The sequence below is a fragment of the Triturus cristatus genome, chromosome 3_2, assembly GCF_964204655.1.
Source record: "Triturus cristatus chromosome 3_2, aTriCri1.1, whole genome shotgun sequence".
NCBI lineage: Eukaryota > Metazoa > Chordata > Amphibia > Caudata > Salamandridae > Triturus > Triturus cristatus.
In genome coordinates, this window is record NC_140584.1 from 684,105,086 (window position 1) to 684,124,497 (window position 19,412).

The 19,412-nt window shown below is 44.9% G+C and overlaps 1 protein-coding gene across 1 annotated transcript in view; it reads right to left on the reverse strand.

The window, feature by feature from the left end:
- The window catches only part of IGF2BP2 (insulin like growth factor 2 mRNA binding protein 2), a 380,650-nt gene extending 364,609 nt beyond the window's left edge, over window positions 1-16,041 (reverse strand). Inside the window, exons 1-2 of the mRNA XM_085648719.1 lie at window positions 15,003-16,041; window positions 13,133-13,193 (exon numbers count right to left, since the gene is read on the reverse strand). Coding sequence (XP_085504845.1) covers window positions 13,133-13,193; window positions 15,003-15,192 — 251 coding nt within the window. The 5' untranslated portion in view covers window positions 15,193-16,041. The remainder of the gene's footprint in view (window positions 1-13,132; window positions 13,194-15,002) is intronic.
- Window positions 16,042-19,412: the final 3,371 nt, after the last annotated feature.

Consider the following 19,412-nt stretch of genomic DNA (forward strand, 5'->3'; position numbering starts at 1 on the left):
GGAGTGTGTGGGGGTTTAATGGAAAATTAGATGAATGAACACAGCTTCTTTAACACCTCGAATGCAAAACTGATAACACGGAAAAGAGCTCAGTGCTTAGATTACGTTCAACTACCACTTTGTCACTCTTCCTAGTAACCGTCCTTATTTGAGAAGGGTGAGGCAATTTCTGAGAACCATTATCTCTTTATATTGTATGTGTCATGCGCCCCTCCCACGCCTAAAGGTTATTTGTATTAAACCCGCTGGAAATCCTGTTTATCGGTTTCCCGGAGATCCAGGTGTATGCTTCTCCGGTGCCTTTCTTTCTGTGTTATTTGCAAACGTTAGTACTTCGATGTGTGGTCTCATAATCTGGGACCATAGGGGCGTCACTCAATATTGATGCTTTCGCAGAGAGGAGATTTGGGGGCATATGTATCAAGCCTATTTTCCCGTTCGTAAACTGGCCGATTCACAGAATCGGCCCATTTGCGAACGGGAAAAGGCCTTTTGGGATGTATCATCCCAAAAGGGCATCGCAAATGAGAGAATCGCAAATTTGCGATTCTCTATTTTGCGATTGCATTTAAGGAATTGCAAATTGCGATTCCTTAAATGCGATGTAACAAGCACCCAAGTTGTGCGATTTCTCCTTAAGAAATCGCAAATTACCACCAACTTCAAGTTGGTGATAATTAGTGATTTATTTGAAAGATGCACTTTTTGGCATTTTTCAAAGTGCCATGTGGCGCACATACATGCCATTAGGGCATGTATGTGCGCCACATGTGCACACATGCTCATTTCAGGTGTGCATCAGGGTGTCCTTATGACACCCTTGCACCCTTGAAATTATTCTCAATTTGCGATTCTCTAATTGCGAATCGCTAATTGAGAATGTCTTCCCATTCATTCCTATGGGCCTCTTGGCCCATAGGAATGAATGGGAAGGTATTCCTTAATTGCGAGTCGCAATTTGCTAATCGCAATTAAGGAATGCCAAGGAATCGCTAACAATTTGCGAATTTTTACTTACATCTCGTTTGCGATTCCCAAATAGCGATTCTCAAAAAACGCTATATGAGATTCGCAAATAGAGAATTTGATACATATGCCCCTTGCTATCTTGCTTAAGGTAGGGAGATATCCTAGAACCAGACAGCAATCAGGGGTGCGGTCCGCGACATGAGGGCCAGATGTTCCTCTGCGCTGTACATGGAAAAAAATGCAGTGGGAATGGGGTTAACGGAAACCAATGTAAAACGTGACAAATGAACAAACGTGGCTTCTGAAACAAGTCGAATGCATTACTGACAGCAGTCATGAAGAGTTCGGGGCTTAGAGGAAAAGTTCAACTACCACTCTGTCACTTTTCTTCATTAGAGTCCTCATTCCATGAAGATGAGTCAATGCCAGGGAAACCGGCAACTGCACTGGCTCTTCACATTGAAGAGTCATTAGTCAAATCAAATCAAAATAAGCTTTATTCGATTGTTTTCTCACAATCATAAAAGCACAATAAAATATCATTACAACAACAATTCATAGGTAAAACGAGTTCATAGAAATTCATTTACTCAGAATTTATAAAATTTCCATAAAGATAAAACTTTGTTAAAACTGACAACCCCCATTTAAATTAGAGAAACATTTAGGTAAGCATTTGGTTTTTTTGACTCAGGACCTTTTTCAGGAGTCATTAGTCCCTTCCATGCCCTTTGATTATTGGGTGTTCCTTAGGATGGCAAGGGCACACGCAAGATGGAGTGCCCATTCACTATCCACCCATACCACTGTTGTCAAGTCTCTTTCAACCCTGTCCAGTTACAGGGATAACTTTCACAGTACTGGTGAAGTTGTTGGATTAGAGGTGCATTCTTCCTTCCCCCCATTCTTGGCTTTTCCCTTTATGGGACTGGGGTAAGGTCACAGTTTTCAGTTATCAGTGGCCTTGTTCGAATGGTTGCAGCTTTCCCGCCTCTTGCTCGTGATAAATCTATTACTTCTTTAGCCTGGTTCAGGAGTCTGCCCTTCATCTGGTCCAGTGTTTATGGCCATCAGCACTTTTTTGAAGCTGGAACCTGCATTTACCCTGTTGCCCATTAATAAGGAGGTCCTGAGGTATGAAGACAGCTGAGGCAGGTATGGTGGCTGCATTAGGTGAAGATATATTTTGCTGTCTCGTGTTTGAGCACCTTCACATGAGACCTGACTCGCCCAAAGACTTCACCTGATCTTGATCACCTTCAATGGCTCCACATTTAGGCTTCATGCTCTGTGAGAACACATAGTCTTAAAGATCCACTGGTGCAGATATTGTACCCAAAATCTGGCTTCACCTGGAGGTCCACCTGCGCTGCGTTCCAAAGACAAAAGGTCTCTCTACTTCTCTCTTCAAGAAAGACGGCAGCTCTTTTCGGGAACTACAACTAAAATAAGGAGCACACTCCTACCTCATATCATATTTGTTCCAATTTTTAGATCATTCCTGAAGAACCTGCTCCTTGAAAAAAAAAACTAAACTGAACATTTCCTTGTTAGTTGTGCTTCTGTCCAGTGCTCGTTTACTGTTTTTGCCTCCATGTTTGAGGAATTCAAATTGCAGTTTCATGATCCACGCACCGGAGCCCTAATATTAAAACTTTATCTGCTTACCCTCTTTTTACATACTATATCGCACCTCCTTTTCTTAAATCCAGTGCTCTGGTCCCTCTTACATATGTATATCTCAAACTTTGGATTTGCCAATGTTGTGGTTTCTATTTTTTAACAGGATGTACCCGTTATTCAATGTTTTTTTTTGTACCAAGTGCACTGTACTCTATGCTTTCTAGGACTGTTACAGCGAGCTGTTTTCGTTGTAGCTCAATATCTACTCCACGTTCACGGTCCTCCTATTGATATATTTTCTTGAACCAAAACCCCCCTTCTTTCTGCTTTTCTGCCTTTTAAATGCCCAATGTTGCTATCTAAATATGAAAATAACGCTTGTGGAATCATCACTGTCACTAGAATAACTTCTCTTTTATGTCTTTTGAAAGTTTATTCAGATTGGTCTGATGCTCCTGCAGATGTAGTGGTGTTGTATATCCCCACATCAGTTGAATCTATAGATCCCAACAAGTGATTGTCGGCTCTGTATCTTTGATTCCACCCGTGTGTGTGTGTTTAATATATGTGTGTGTGTATTATATACTGTTTCGTTAAAATGGGGAGATAAGCCTCACCACATCCTATACATTTGCTCTCATTTGTTCTGCTTAGTGTTAAAAACATCTCACCCTTGGGTTAAGTCCACTTTTCCTTCTTTCACTTAATGTACATATAAACCCGGTCTTATTTTTACTACCCCCCCATAGATTTACTGCAACTGATGCAACAATTTTAATATCACTATAAAATTGTTATCCAACTGTCTAAAACGGAGTTGGGTGTAGTTTGCACTTTATAGAATACATAAATAAATTAAAAGATGTGATATGATTACCACATATATACACATCTTGCATCCGTTGAGCGGACCCATTTAAATCTGAAGACACACAGATGATGGACGGAATACAGAGCAAATCAAACATTTACCCCAGTCAAGAGATCTGTGTTAAATTCATGTATTTTTTGCTCACGATGCCACCCCAATTTAGACCCAGCCATATACATGTGACACTGGGCAATAGCTTGCTTAATCTTCCCGACGGCCCCCAGCGCCTTCACACCCTCGGGTAATTGTGCACTTTACAAATACTGGATTTCATTTCATAAATCAGTCTTGACCCTGTGCCTCATGGGAACATTCCAGACTGAACTGCCAAGCCAGGTCCTCCCTGGAATGGAAACAAGTATCCTGGGACCGGTTTCGGGGCATCACCCTTCATCAGCCAGGCTAGCTGGAATCCAGTGGCATAGTGAAGCCGGGACCCATGTCTGGGCACACCCAGCGCACTTAAATCTGAGCACCGGCAAATGCTCTTTGAAAATCGGTGCAAAACTCACTTTTTTTAACCGATCTGTACACTACACGCCTTATTCACAAGGGTTGTTCTATGTTTTTGTGTGTCTTATTCCCTTTTTAGATATGAATTACCACTTAATTTCCTGGTCTAATTCGCATTTTTTGGTGAATAGTTATGTTTCACTCCAGATTTTAATGTGATTTTCTCATGTATTTCCAGAAATAATAGATAACTGTTCACGAAAAAAGCTTTGTGAATTAAAAGCGGAATTCCTCTCTCTAAACTTTGACCACGTGCAGCCACTGTCGTTTCTTCCCATAAGGCTGCTCTCAGCTGGTCACTGGTGTGCCTTAGAGGTCTAATTGACGATTGCATGTCTCATTACAGAGCATGCACCAGATTAAATGCACCTTTCTTGGGGTGTGCGGAATAAAGACAATTTAAGAGGCAGAGACAGGCATTTGGGAAGGGGCAAGATCAGTCCCACAGACCCTCTGAATCCCCCTTGGTGGCTAAAGTCACATATTGCACCCCAGTTGTGCGGTAGTCTGGATGCACTGGCAAAGGTAGGCTGCAGACACAGCACAAATTAAAACAGTGTAGCCAGGATCCACTGTCTCTAGGAGGTAGAGCCTTCACCGGATATTAAGTGCCCCGTTTTTCATATACAATTCACAACTCCTTCATTTTAATAGTCGTAAAATCTAATTTTTTGACTAGCATTTATTGCTTTATAAAATGTGTCCTCCCACCCACCTCAATGCCAGAATCTAAGAGCAATAGGAGAGATATCCCTTCTGACATGGAGTCGCAGGCTCTGCATAGGTGCAGCAGAGGTGCATAGTGCGCACCCATGCTGTAGACCGCAGCACACATTTTGCACCGCGAAGCACCAGTGTAGCGTCCATCAGGGTCAAGAGCACTTCTCCTGGACCATGTGCACCTTATGGGATTGTGCTCTTTACATACTTACTGCCTTTCGATTTAGCCTTTCTAATGAAAGAAAAGGCATTCCATTCTTGCAAACCCCCATGTGGCAAATAAATGGGTCGTGACCACAAGGGAGTTGGAATACATCAAAGATTTTCTTGAGCAAGTCTTTTAGTATGTTGCGATATTTTGGGTTACTTTTTCTCCACGCCCGATTAGACTAGGGCAGAAGGGCTTTCTCTATACATACTTCCACTTTTCTTGCACCTATGTTAATCTCCTACAGTGGCATTGGCTATTTATTGCAACATACATTATCCTGTTCCCCTTATAAAGTTATTTGATTATCCAGTAAAAAGGATGATCAAACTATGCTCTACTCTGAAGCCCCCGTTGAACCCCCTTGGTTTTCAAGTAATCTGGTCAGTTTCTATTGTAAGGGAACTCCAAGTTGTTTTTGATGTATCCCAACCAGTGTAGACTTGACTTCTATTCCCTCACTTCCAACTTGTTTTTATATTGTAGTATTTTGATAAAGAGTACATGTTCGATGACACACTCCAGAACAACTTCCACGGGGCATTTGGCTTCCTGTCCACCGTCTTCTCAGCATTATGGGTGGTTAATGAATGACTGTCATAAATAGCATCCACTTTTGCTATTATTATATAGCACTTAAGGAATATCAATGTCAACCTTCTGCAATAGCCATTTTATTACAGTATCAATCCCTGTAACAATGTTAGGAAGCCAATTGGTAAATTACTCTTATTACAGTAAATCTTTTCATTTAGAGCAGGTACTCAATATAGCAAGTAAGGGGATTTGACATCTGGGCACAGGCTACTTGGAAACTTTATTACTTTATCTGCATGCTCTGAGCAATTCCTAACTAACCTTACAACCATTTATTCAGTAGGCAGTGTTAGCTGTTTTGGAAGAATGGTTTATCCTCAATTAGCCCAAATCCTGAGTAATTGGTCAGTTTATGAATGCGCTAACGTTGCAAGTAACTTTTTGTAGCGAAGTACTGAATTCTGCATTAAACTGGGGCAGGGTCACTGCAACACGTCTTTATCTCAGTAGTGGAACAGTACATTGGAGACCCCTGGGAGGGGCTTAAGAGGAGACCATTTACATGGTGGAAACGAAGCTTTTTATTTAAATGGAATAAAAGATGCTACGAGATTGAGAACTGTGAAAGTTATTGGAGCAGATAGAGCTATTTCACACAGTTGTCGCCTTTTGTGTACACAATTTCTACCTCATTTTATTTTTTGCAAGTGCTTCATTTTTTGGGTTGCTGCAGCTCCTGTTTCATCTACTGTATCAAACAAGCAGGTTGATTACTTTAGAGTTATTATCACCGTATATAAGGGCAACACCATTTTTGGTTTAGCTGCCTTGCATTACAAAACCTTTTTATGAAAATTATTGAAACATTTTATTTTTGTCACGCCATGCCTGTTCACGTTGGGTAGTACTAGTTTCCACTGTTAAAATAAGATATAATACAGAATAGAGATAAAATGGAGCACCCTTCTCCCGCTATGTAACTTTTGATGCAAACTTAACACAGCACCTATTGATTGTGTAGAAAGTACAAGCATTCAAGCAACCCAACAGCTGATGAGTGGCATGCTTTGTGTGTGACACAATCACACTGCACACTCCAAAGATAGAATACAATCGGGGCTTTCACCACGTAGGGCACGGACACCATGGACCGCTCACATTGCTTCCCTGAGCCTGCAAATTTCACACCACAAACTAGGTACATCCAGGCACTCTCTTTGTGGGTCCACAAGACATATTTGTGTAGTAAGCAGTGGGGACTAACTACACGATAGTGCTTGGCAAAGCAATAAAACAGCAGTAATTTATAAAAGTGGCAGATGGACTCAATATTAAGATTATAACACAACCAAAAAGGCTTTCACCAGTTGTACACTGCGCTTTGGAGTGTGGGCAGTAACACAACACCTATTTTGCAATTAAGGTTACAAAAGGATTCTCAGTTTTTGTTATGATGGAATAATTGTATTGCTTTATTTTGTGTTGTTTCTCTCTTAGTTGTTTCTTTGACACACTAAAATCTCAAGAAAAAATTATTGAATTAAAAGAACGGAATTTCAGCGAAAATGAAATTTAGAACCCAAAGACATTTCAATCTTCAAAAGATAAGAAAACCTTTTACACCTTTCTCAAAGTAACACATGCAGCAAAACGTTTGTTGACTGACAATATTCTCCATATTCTCTGAACAAATCTCACATGATATGTTGTGATCTCACACTTCACGACATACTTAGATGAATCTGAGGAGTGCCTCACTTCCAAACAAGGAAGGACTTCCTTTACCACCAGAATTATCCAGCAATCATTCCCTTCAAATGTCACAGCTAGCTCTAACTTTCTGCACCTAGTTGCACTGCATTTATTTTAGGCAGTGCCTTAATCTGATATATTTATGAAATATTCCTGGTAGGAATACAACTTTTAAACTAGTTAAATCATTATTTTTATTTTTCAAAGCTGATAGTACGACTAAAGTAAATGATGGTATCAGCCAGCAGTCCCTCGCTAAGACAAATAAATAAAGCAATTGATATTTAATTTGTTCACTTTATGTAAAATTTTTCAACCAGAGATCATTCTGTTTCTTTATCGGAATTTCTACACAGTCTTTTCAAGCTGGTTAAACTATGCTCAAAACAATACATCAAAACCTGGTCCGTCAGCCGCATCTTGCAGCACGAACTTGGCGTGAGCTTCCTCACGCAAATGTATCGACACAGCATGAGCTAATTGTACCATCTTTCAATACTCATTACTGAATATGAATGCAACCCCATACCATTTTAAATACATTCGATGTTATCATTCTCTCCCTTAACAATTAAACTATTAACTATGTTCACCTATAGTACTTAACACGTGGACAGAAGAACTGAAGACTGTATCCTTATACATGAAGTAAACTTGTAGGATCACATATTACTAAGGTAATGCAAATCCCAATTGTCATTAAAATGTATATGCCTCTTACTAACAGTTTCATCATTACATATTTATTTCTGCTAAGTTCTACGACACATCCTCCCTGAACAGTAGGAAGCAGCCTGTCCCTGTAACATATCTTGGTCCCTTTCAAGGAAGTGGGGCTGAGGAAGGGGGTTGGTCAACCAACAGATAAGGGACACAGAAAAGCAAGATCAGACGAAGCCAACAGGTCTTTGTTCCATGTGGCAGCGCATGCAGCTTTAGCACATCACAGCTGGACATGCAGGAGTGCACCAGGAGAGATGGCTATTATTGTAAAGCAAGCCCTCATGCAGGTCAGTGCAAGCACTCGGTGGAGGTGGAAGATACACGCAGGCACCTAACATGATTCGGTGAAAGACAGACTGAGCCAAGATGTGATTGACAAAGACTCTATCCAATGGCTGCAAGAGGCTGATTGAAGACGGCCAAAGGCTGAAAGGGGCAGGACCAAAGCCCCAGCCATGTTTATTGTTAGCAATAGGTCTACATGAGAGCTGTGCTGGCAAAACCCAGATCTGGAAAAAGTATAAATCTCTGTCACAAATTCCACTGACCAGGATCTGAAGCCTTCCATATGTTTTAAGATATAAAGAGCAATACCCCAGTGACTGCCATTTGTGCCCAGCAATTGACGGAAGCAGGTGCCACAGGCACCAATACTCCATAAGCCATTTAGCACAAGCTTAAATTGACACTTTATAATATTAGACATTTTTTTTAAAAGCATCCAATTATCATTGCATTCTGCTGACTTTGAAGAAATATCGACATCCCATCCCACCAAACCTTAACCCAGAACAGGTCCGCTACCTCCCATGTCATAATGAATGATGCCTCCTCCCCCAGTCAGTCTAGGATGAATGAAAGTACAGTAAAGTACAGCATCCGTCCTCATATTGCCATCTGGGGCTGCGCGGCGGATAATAAAGCATGGCTGCCAGCCCCCCTAGCCATGAGCTGTGCAATGCTGCCGCGGGTGCGGATCACGCTGAACCGGAGCTCATGAATGGAATAAAAGGAATGTAAAGTAGCATCTGTTAAAACTAAAAAGTGGACTATATTCACTTGTTCAACTTGAAAGAAGAATGGCTTGCTTCACAAGATTGCAATGGGAGGGCTGTGAGTGCCCGCCAATAAAAACAAATGGAGGCTTCTTAGTGGACTCGTGGTCTAAAAGTTTAATGTCACTAACTTAATCCAAAGGAAACAAAAATGACACTTTTTATTAAAAGGCACATGTATTCCAATGTGCCCCTCATAGATAGAAAGTGTTAGAGCCAGTGAACTTTCGTGTCATACTTTGATGCCAACCAAATTCGCACCCCGGAGCAAGATATAGTGGCTCCATAGAGCGAGATGCCCAGAACACCTGTGTTGTTACAATCCTAATCACACAAACAGCAACACACTCCTGGCCGCTTCGACGCGCCTGGTGTTCTGCGAATGGGCTGCAAGCGCTCTAGCACACATCACCCAACACTCATGACCCATCCAGGATTGCCACTTCTGTACGGGTGACCCACATTTCCAGGACTCTTGTCAATGGCAGGACCCATCTGTAGAGCCTGGAAGGTTAGTGCATTGAAGCATTTTACATCCACTGCTCTCCGAGTGCCCAAACAGAAATCATGTTCCTGCCTTCTTAGAGCCCTGGAAGGACTTAAAAGGCTGGGACCTCCTGCAAAACCAGAACTTCAAGCATGTCACACGCGAGTGTAACATGCGTCTTACTAATATTCAATAAGCAATATGATCATCTTTAATTATTTTAAACCTGGTCGTTTCTGATAGCCACGTGCTTTTTAAAATCAAAATTCTACAGTGCTTCCATCATCACAGTGCCCAGCACTTGGCATTAATTATCAGAATCAGATACAACACTCACTGGGTGCATTAAAGGTCATGTAATTAGCGGGTTAGTATATACAAAAAAATGCTAAACCCAACATTCTGACCCACACATGTGCAAGAAGAGCTCAGACGAGTGCCGAGCTCAGGTTTACACATCACCAAAACAAGAACGGAAAAAGCTTTGAAATTGCACCAGTTTAAACTTTCAAAGTGATCATGGAAAACGAATGACCTCTTCTCCTCTACCAACTCCCTGCAGCCGAAGTAAAGCAATGGAAGTGCCGCACAGCACAAGTATCATGACCCGGAGAAAACAAGAGATTCACAACCAAACGTATCTACACCGTGCTATGGAATGAATTTGTTAACTCGGGTATGCAAGCAAGAAAGTCAACACAAATTACTCAAAAAGTATCTTATTTGTTTCCCAGCAAAATCAACTAAATAAATCCATCCTCAAAACCCTAAAGTACCAATTCCCTTTTACTCCTCACACCTCTGAAAGTTATATCCAGATACATTGCAGAAATGGACAGCGACAGGTTGGAACTACAGTTTTAAAATGTTAGGGTGGAAAGAGGCAAAGAAATGTGTAACAACTGACTGCACTGTGATGCTTCACTTTGGTATTTTTAATGTCAAATGTTAAGTAAGGAATACACTTGTCCAGCATTTAAGATTCCCTGTTCCTCTCCTGAGCAGCGCATTGCACTCCCTCGCCTCCATGCCTTTCACTCATTGGTGCTCGCGCTCTGTTCTGCTCTGCGGTTGGTCTGCTTGACTGCTTGCCAGATCCATACGTAGACCGTCGCAAAGTTAGTGTGCATTACACATGTTTTCCTTTAAGATGGAGGGCCTATGCGCATGCCTAGCTCTCAAACCTCTGTGTCTTGTTCAGAACTTAGCAATCATAGCCACTTTCAAAATATTTACATGACAATGAAACGTGTTCAGTTTATTGCGTGAATAAGTGAATGTGAATAAATACGCCAGGACAGGTCTAATTGTAAGTGAGGTCAATCTTTTTGTTAAAATGTACCTAGAAATACGGTTTTATCTTATCATGCACCTAATTTAAATATGTGCATTTAATATTCACAACATTTGAAACAAGCTTCTCTTGACAAATCCGGTCCATTTAAAACAGCAGACAGTACATTTCAGACATAATCAATTTGAAACATGTATTTTAATTTTGGGACGGTCACCTGTCCGATTTTTAAACTGCAGTATTTCCTGCAGACAAACATTTACATTTGCACTCAAAGCAAAATTAGCCACCGGTTCTGATCTCTTGCTACTGTATTAGTATAAATTCAAATCAAGCATGTTTTTGACACACGAAGATAAAAAGATATACTTTCTATAAAATAGTTTGATAAAACGGCGAGAACAAAAAAAAAAATGTTTTTAAACACCATGAAAAAAACCACATTATGGCACAAAATAGTTTTCTGTTAGACAGACTACTTCCTTCTGTGTAATCTGATGTGGTGAAACAAACATGGCATGACGGCAAACAAGTTCCATAACTGAGATGCATTTTAAATAATACAGAACTGCCAACTCGCCAGGTGTGTGTAGGTGTGAAAGTTACAAACACAATGAATCACTGGGAAAACAAAATGATTCTGTGCCACTTTTACAACGTGCACAAGCACTACACAAACCAATGCTTTCTGCAAAAACAAGCCTTCCAAACAAACCAAACTGCTACGTAAGATGTTTTTACCAAGAAAATGCCCCTTTTCCAAAATATGCCCAGTACGTTACAAGGAAATGTATAGAGCGAACGGCGTATAAAATCGACGTTTGAAAATAAGTACAAGAGCCAATGCACATTTTCTTTCTGGTGATCAGCATAAACCATTCTTAAACCAATGGTTAAACCCTTCACTGTTGAGGTTAGTGCATTCTACTACACAATTAAGTTCACAAGAGCAGCTGTTAATTATAATGAATTCAATATAATTGCTTGGAGAAGATTCCCTCACAAACGTATAAAAATGTATGTATTTATTAAGTACAGTGAGAAGTGCCCTGATCAATTTAACGTTTTAAACAAAATACCAACAAAACCAAAGCAACAAAAACTCTTATGTTCGCAAAACACTTAAGATTACATTATGCACTGTTTACATGATAAACATTCATTAAAAAACATACATTAAAATGTTCAAGCACTGTCCCGTCTATGAAGGTAGGAGGGATAACGAACACAGCACATATGTTGTGCGTTTTTAATGTGGCAGACACGTTCTCTGCTTCCTCAACTATAAATCAGTAACGTTGTAAACATCAGCGGAAATCAGCAGTGGAGCGAAAACAGCGCGTGGTCTCGGGCCGGACATGGCCGGTGCTTAAAGGGACACAGCGGGTAAAATCTGAGTGAATCATGCCCACTCACAGGGCAAAAGACGAATACCGTATCGCCCAAAAGTCCACGCAACAAAACAATATTCCGAAAGTAAAGAAAAGCAGAAGGCTGTGAACACCACACGTGACGCCAGACACTGAGAGGGGCTGCGCGCAGAGCCGCGATGCGGGTCTTTAACAGAATTATCGCGAAGCGTGATGTTAAAGGGGCTGTGAAGAAAGTCTGAGGGCGGGAATGAGGGGCTCGCTGCCAGGTATGTGGAGGGTCGTTAGTCTGATGCAGAGCTGGTAGCAGACAGTAAGGAAACCGCATCTGAGGTGGAAATAAGGTCAGAGCTGAATTACCGCCGCTGCACACAATGTCCGTGTATTTTGCTACCGACGGTCATTGTGGTGGTTTGAGAACACGTCGTGTCTCAGCACAAAGCATAGGTGTGTGTAAAAGCATCCGCCGACGTTTCAGCGGAGGAACGCGTAGTTTATTGCAACCGGCGTCACTCTCCCTCCAAATAAACAGCCCCGTGTAAAGGCTCTTTGCGCTTCGGCGTGTAACGCACTGAGCACAGGAGGGGGGTGGGTCCTGCAGACACCGCCCGCAGTCTGGTGTGAGACGCGCATCCCTTAAGGGACACTTTCCGTAAACTTCAGGTGAACGCGAGGAGTGCTGCCCGGCAGCCTCGGTGCGTTACCGCCACCGGAGGAGCCTGTGGCACCGATTACACCCGGCATGTTACCGTCAGACGTGTGCAGCAAAAGACGCGCAGAGCTGCAGCGTGTGTACTGCACGACTGGAAGGGGGGAGGGGTGGGTGGGAAGAAGGAAGCGCGTGTGTTCACTCGATTGTGCATGTATAGCGCGAGCACGCATGCGCTCTATTTACCTCACAAAAGGCATACACAGACACGGGGCATACAACACACCGAGGCAGGCGTACATCTATGTATAATTAATAAAGAAACATATCGCTTTAATGGAGTAAAGAGTCGTGTATTTACCTCAACTTTTTGGGAACCGAGTAGTCGACTTCCATGATTTTTCCATGTAGCTCAGCTTTACCTTTAAAATAAGTGCACAACAGAAAGACCACGTGAGGTTATGTTTACAGTACAAAGATACTTCTCCTACACTCGCTTTTACAGAGTTAAAGGGTAGCCGCTGCACGCGCATTAAGACAAATGGGGGGGGGGGGGGGGAACAGGCATTTTGTCTGTCACGTGATTACGCTTAGTGGGAATACAGGCAAAGTGGTAAACACAAAGCGCAGCGCGTGAACTCACAGGCCCTTTGGAGTTCGGGCAGGTGGAAAAGAGGAGACCCGTGAGCGCGAGAAGTGCAGGGCAGGCGTCGGGGCCATGGTTAACGCAGGACAAGTGGCAGTATGTGTGACAAGTGGCAGTATGTGTGACAGCCAGTGGCAGTAAATGCATGGTCTGAGGAGAGAGGGCCGCGACCCTCCGTGCCCCGAGACCGGGCACCACGGGAGATACCCGTGAGGGGGGTGTCAAGGCTGTCCCACGCCAGGAAGCGTGAACCCCAGGCATTTTGAGGGGAAAGAGGGCCATGTAAACACTCTGAATGTGGGTTCCACCCCTGGGCGAGGCGGTCACGGTGTCAAGTAAATTGTAGCGCGGGTGATCATTGCTGTTAAACATCTGGGTGAGGTCATGGCTGTCAGGGAAGTCTGGCCGGCCAGGCAGCGACACTCTAAAGGACAGACACACAGCAAGGCATGCATGCATGTGGAGGCCTGGCTGTATCACCACAAAGCATGGTCACCACATGTCAAGCCACTGAGGAGACAGGGCAATGACAGCCGCGCCACACAGCGTGAGCAGCATGGGGTCAGGGGCACACCAGGCGCGTCTGTGGCGAGAAGGGTCGGGGTGTTTTATGCCCGAGAAGTGTGGGGCACGGGCAATAACTGCTGCACCCAGAGGAACAATGGAGCTGGGGCACGCAGGAGCTGTACGCTCCCTCGGTGCAGGGTGAGGCGAACTCTCCTGTACACACCATGCAGCCAGCACACAACCCGCTGCGCAGCCCGTGCGGGGCCACATACGGACTCAGTGGTGGCAGAGTGACGGGCGGACTGAGTCCTTGAACGAGGGACCCTCACGGGCCCCTTCAGCCCCCGGAACCAGAGCCTGGTGTGCAACAGCACCAGCCCCACCCTCCCGGGCAATAACACATACTAAGGGCCACTGGGGCCCTCAGGGTCTCTCGGGAAGGCGAAATCCCCGTATCTCGGGGCCCCTCGCCCCTCCGAGGAGGCCCTGTCTCCGCTGCGAACGCCGCAGCCTCCGCTCCTTCCGCTCCCGGCCGGGCCCCCAGCTCCTCCTTCGGCCGCCCCTAGCTCGGGCCCCCCGGTGAGTTGGGGCAGGGCACCTCGTAAAAAGGTGGCCGAAGAGCAGCAGAGCTCAGCTGAGCGGGAAGCCGGGCCCCTACGGGCCCCGGGGCCTCCCAATAAAATCGGATAAAAAAATCAGAGAAAAATCAGAAGTGCGAAGGAGCGAATGGAGGGCACAGGAGACAGGTGGGGGATCGGGGCTGCCAGGGTGCCCGTGTCCCCTCATACAGCCACCCTGAGGCGGCAGCACCCTTACTCCAGGGTCCAAGCACCTTCCCTCCCCCAGCCCCCGGGGGCGCCCGCTGCGGGCAGCGCACCCGCCTTCCCGGCCAGGGGTGGGGAGAGAGGGGCAGACATGGCTCTCGGGACGGGGACAGCAGCAGAGAGGGACAAACACGAGCTGTCTTTGGGACGAGGCGCGGGGCTGGTGTGGCTTGCTAACCCCCGTTCCTGGGCACAATACCCCAGCCTGCCCAGGACTCTGCCCGAGAGGAGAGGGTCTCTCGCGCCGCACTCACCGGAGAGGGTCTCGATGGCCCGGATGGCCCAGTTCTGGTCCGGGTAATCCACAAACGCGTAGCCGGACTTGAGCAAGACCTGTCCGACCAGAGGCAGCTTCCTGTCCCCGAAGAGCTGTCGGATCTCGTCGGCTGTCACCGAGGGGCTCAGGTTCCCGATGTACAGCTTGTTCATGATCAGCCTTTTCATTGAAAAACCATCCAGGGGGAGAAGGAAAAAAATCAAAAAACAATAAACAAACCAGCCCTACCGCAGGGCTGCTGAAACCTGGAGCACGGTCCGGGGAAAACACGCACAAAGTCCTGCAGGAAGAAAACTAAAACTAAAAACAAATACCATAAAAAAGCGCACGGCGGAGGGGGCGCAGTGCTCCCCCTGCGCCCTAGGGTGCTGCGGCTTCCCCTGCTTCGGGTCCAACACGCCGGAGTCCTCCTGCTACGGGAGATGCGCCCTGGGGAGATGCACGGACCCCCTCCCCTGCTCCAGCCCGAAGATGCGCACTAGCGGGGCACACACGGGGCGCTCCGAGTGGACAATGTCCCTCCCCGCCCAGCTCCGCGGCTCGCTCTCTTTTTTAATTTTAAGCGCCGCCTCTAAATAAAAGCTGTCTCAAACATATTACATGGGGAAAAGCTGCTCGCTCCTCGCTGTCGGGCCGGGGAAGAGTGTATTTCCTCTGGGTTGTGGACACACGTTTCAACGGCCGGGACAGTGTGCACAGGCTCCGGCTGCTGCACGGAAGAAGGCGCCTTTCACTCTCACTCCCGCACCGACACCTGTCCCGCCTTCCTCACCTGCAGCGAGCGCTGTGTGTCTCTTCGACCCGCTGGTCTGGGGCTGCAGTTTTCAGGTGTCCCGCGGGGGACCCCACCAAAATCCCGACATCCTAACCAGTCACTGGGTCGGTGCGGAGATCTGGCTTAGTTTGAACCCCACCCAACATACCTATGTTTTGGTGCCTTCCCGTAATTCTCCATATGCGAGTGACACTGCACGCGACGTTGCCGACCGTGTCATTATCAGTTCCTACCCATCACTGCATGTGATGCTTTCCTCCCTTCATGTTGCTGCCTTATTGGACTTCGCCAACTATTTATGGGCGTTTAATTTCTCTGCAGGTCAGTTAGTACTGCTCCTCGTGAAACCTCAATTAAAGTTGTTTATAAACCTGAGCTTCTAAGGTGTCTTCAGAATAAGCGCCCCCTCTTTCTTATGGTCTCTCACACTTCTGTTCTTGGCCCTTCACTGGTCCCTCTGCAGTTAAGAGCTGTTCAGTGACAGCCCTGAACCCACCAGCAGCACAACCTCAGGCTTGGAAACATGCCCCATCTTTTCTGCCCTCACACATGTACCTCTCTTAGTCCCTCTCAGCTGACCTCGCTGTGTGTCCTCCCTCTTTGTGCTCAGACTCCATCGATTCCATCAGCATGCGCTGGACAGCATTGGGTAAACGTCTCAACCACCAATTTGTTCATTTAATTTGAGAGTTTTATAGGGCGTTCTTGACAGGAGGCTATCAGATCACAGCCCACTTTACACGGTACGCTTTACAGTTTTTAATCTTGTAACGGTGGTTACGTAGTCTCTAAAGTTATTATGAACCATGCTATGAAGATGTTCCATAGTCCAAAATAAACATTATATATGTTATGCATGTATTACCTAGTCTGATGTATACATGATAACATCCATAGATGGTCCCGGTGGCTATAGGAGAGAAAGCCTAGGGAGTGGTAGATTTCATGGTTCGGAAGCTTGCATGAGCCCGGGCTCTGGAGAGTATTCACACTATTAGTTTCTGCGTTAGGATCTCTGTTTGTTTTTCTCTATGGTAGTATGCAGTAGAGTTCTGATTTACATACATTATGGGAGAAGTACTCATTTCCCATTTGCGCCTAGGTGTCTTTCAAGCAGTATTGCCCAACACTTTTCTTGAAGGGAATTATTGACGGGTCTGCATGTATCTCAGATGGTAGAGTTCCAGATTCTGGGTGCATTACCGGAGAAGGAGGGTGTGTGGGACCTTTCCTTCTTAAATTGGGGCGGAGGCAGTAGTGGTGTGATTGAGCTTCATAGGGTGCAAGCCTTTCCTGACCTTGATATGTTTTTTATAGTTATTTCTCTGTACTCCTGTGAAGAGCTACGTGTGTGAGACCATCTGTCTTCCATCGGGAGCCATCCAAGCTTAGTGAGGGTGGAGACGATGTGTTTGTATCATTTTTCTCCTGTTATGAGCTTGGCTGCTTTGTTAAGCTGGGCCCTCACGTGCACTAGGTTAGATTTTGGTGTGACTGTAGGAGTCGGCGTGCCATAGTCCAATCTAACAGTACCAGGGGTTGCACTACGTCTTTGAGGTCCTTCTGGTAACGAAAAGTGTGTCCAGTACCCTCACATAACTCAAGCCCTCTGCTGCTCTCACACAGGTCTCGATGTCAAGTGCCCGTTTCAAATTGAACCATAGCCAAAGCCAAATCAAAAGTGTACTTTTTGCAAGAGGCAACAGGTGAGTATAAATCCAAGACTGAGGTTAGAGGTTTTCACACCACAACTCACCAGGAATGCTAAATCACCTGAATTCACCCTTGACGCCACCCTCCCACAGATCATTGCAAAATATTCTAAGGTTCAGTAGAGATGTGTTTGCGATGTAGGAACACTGATTCATGCCATGTTCCTATTGCACGAGTGATCTGGAGCAGCATCCTCCCTCACATCAAGCTTCACCCATCAGTCTCACAATTAGAAGGGAGCTAGCCACGCCTCCGAGTCTCCTCTCCCCAACTCTCGATGCAAGGCTCCTGGTCCCTCCACCCTCTGGCCCAGGAGCTGAACATCTCTTGCTCTCCCTCCTTCACTAGGTTCATAATCTCGATTCATTGCCACCAGGCCCTGTTCCCTATCCCCTTGCTATGTACAGAGCTCTTTTACTGCTGAGGTGGGCTAACCCCTCAGAGCTACAAATACGTATGTTTATGCATGCACTTTTATTGAGTAGATTGTGAATTTTATGCCACCAAATACAAAATTAAAGATCCAAGCAATGGTTCTCGGCTCCAATGATGGTATTTTTACATGCCTCAGAAAGGTCCAGCTATGTCCTGGACATGCTGGGGATGGAGAGAGGCTGCTCGACAGCACAATCCCCAGAGTAAGAGGCAGTTTAGGAATCATCCAAGGCGGGTTAGCTCTGCAGGGCTTCCAGCCTGCGTGGGTGTCAATGGGTGCAGGTGGCGCCCTGCTCTACTAGCCAGGATGTCGGGTCTGGCTGAGCACTCTTATTCAGCCAGGTACACAACCACACTTCGCCAGAGGGATCTTAGGCTTGCCTGACCATTCGGTGGACCCGTGAGGTCAGTGATTATTGCTCTCATCCTAGAGCTGCGTAGGTGATGGAGTCCCATAGGCGCCCTGCTTTTAAATAAAGCAAGAGGAAGGTCAACTAAGAAACCTCATCCCTGGGAGGCAGAGGGGGTGCTGGATACATGGTGGTTGTCTCCGAGAGAATGTGTTGTGTTAATGAGACCCATCTTCTCACATGGCTGTTACAATTTCTAATTTGTATATTTATCTTAGCCTAGGGTTGCGAACCAATTTTTGGTGGCTCGAGAAAATCCGAACAGTAAATAAAAGTGATTTATCTTGTCATATTTGCCGTGCTTCGGGGACATAGGTCAAATGTCGGGCTATGTCTTCTGACAAATTGCTGCTTATTCTAACATGGGATTGGTGTTTACTTTTGTTTCTATGTCTGCAAAGTGAGAGGAGTTTTTAAAGTGAATTATGGGACAATGTTGCTGGTATACAGGATGCGTGAAAGGAAAATCTGCATTATGTCTTTTTTTTGTTGCAACAAACAACAAAATATAAATACCTGTAAATACATTGGCACCATGGAATAGCTGGGTACATTACCCGTCATTCATAGGCTAATCATGGGTTTATGATTTGATTGTACTCTATGTATTCATAAAAGTGACCATCATATATGGATCTAAATAGGTTCGACACGATCAGAGAACACGTCTTTGCATTCACAATGTACTTCTCTATGCGTAGTCATATGGTTTAGCCAACTTGTAACAATGAAATGTCATTAGGTGATTATTTATATGCCATACAAAACGGCACTTGCCTCACGCTAAAAACTTTATTGATATTGAACATTCGTTGCATAATGACCGATTTATTGGATGTAATTGTAGGAGACTGTATACATTATACATCTGTATTTTTATACAATTGTTTTTCTTAATTATGAGGAAACTTTGTGCATTATGTTTTCAATTATTTTGTTTTTCGAAAAGTGCCGATATGTCGATAGTATTTTCTCACTGTCTACAAACCATAACCCCTATTTCTAAGGGTAATTGGGCACAGGTCATCCACTTGACAAAGGCTTCGCCGAAACG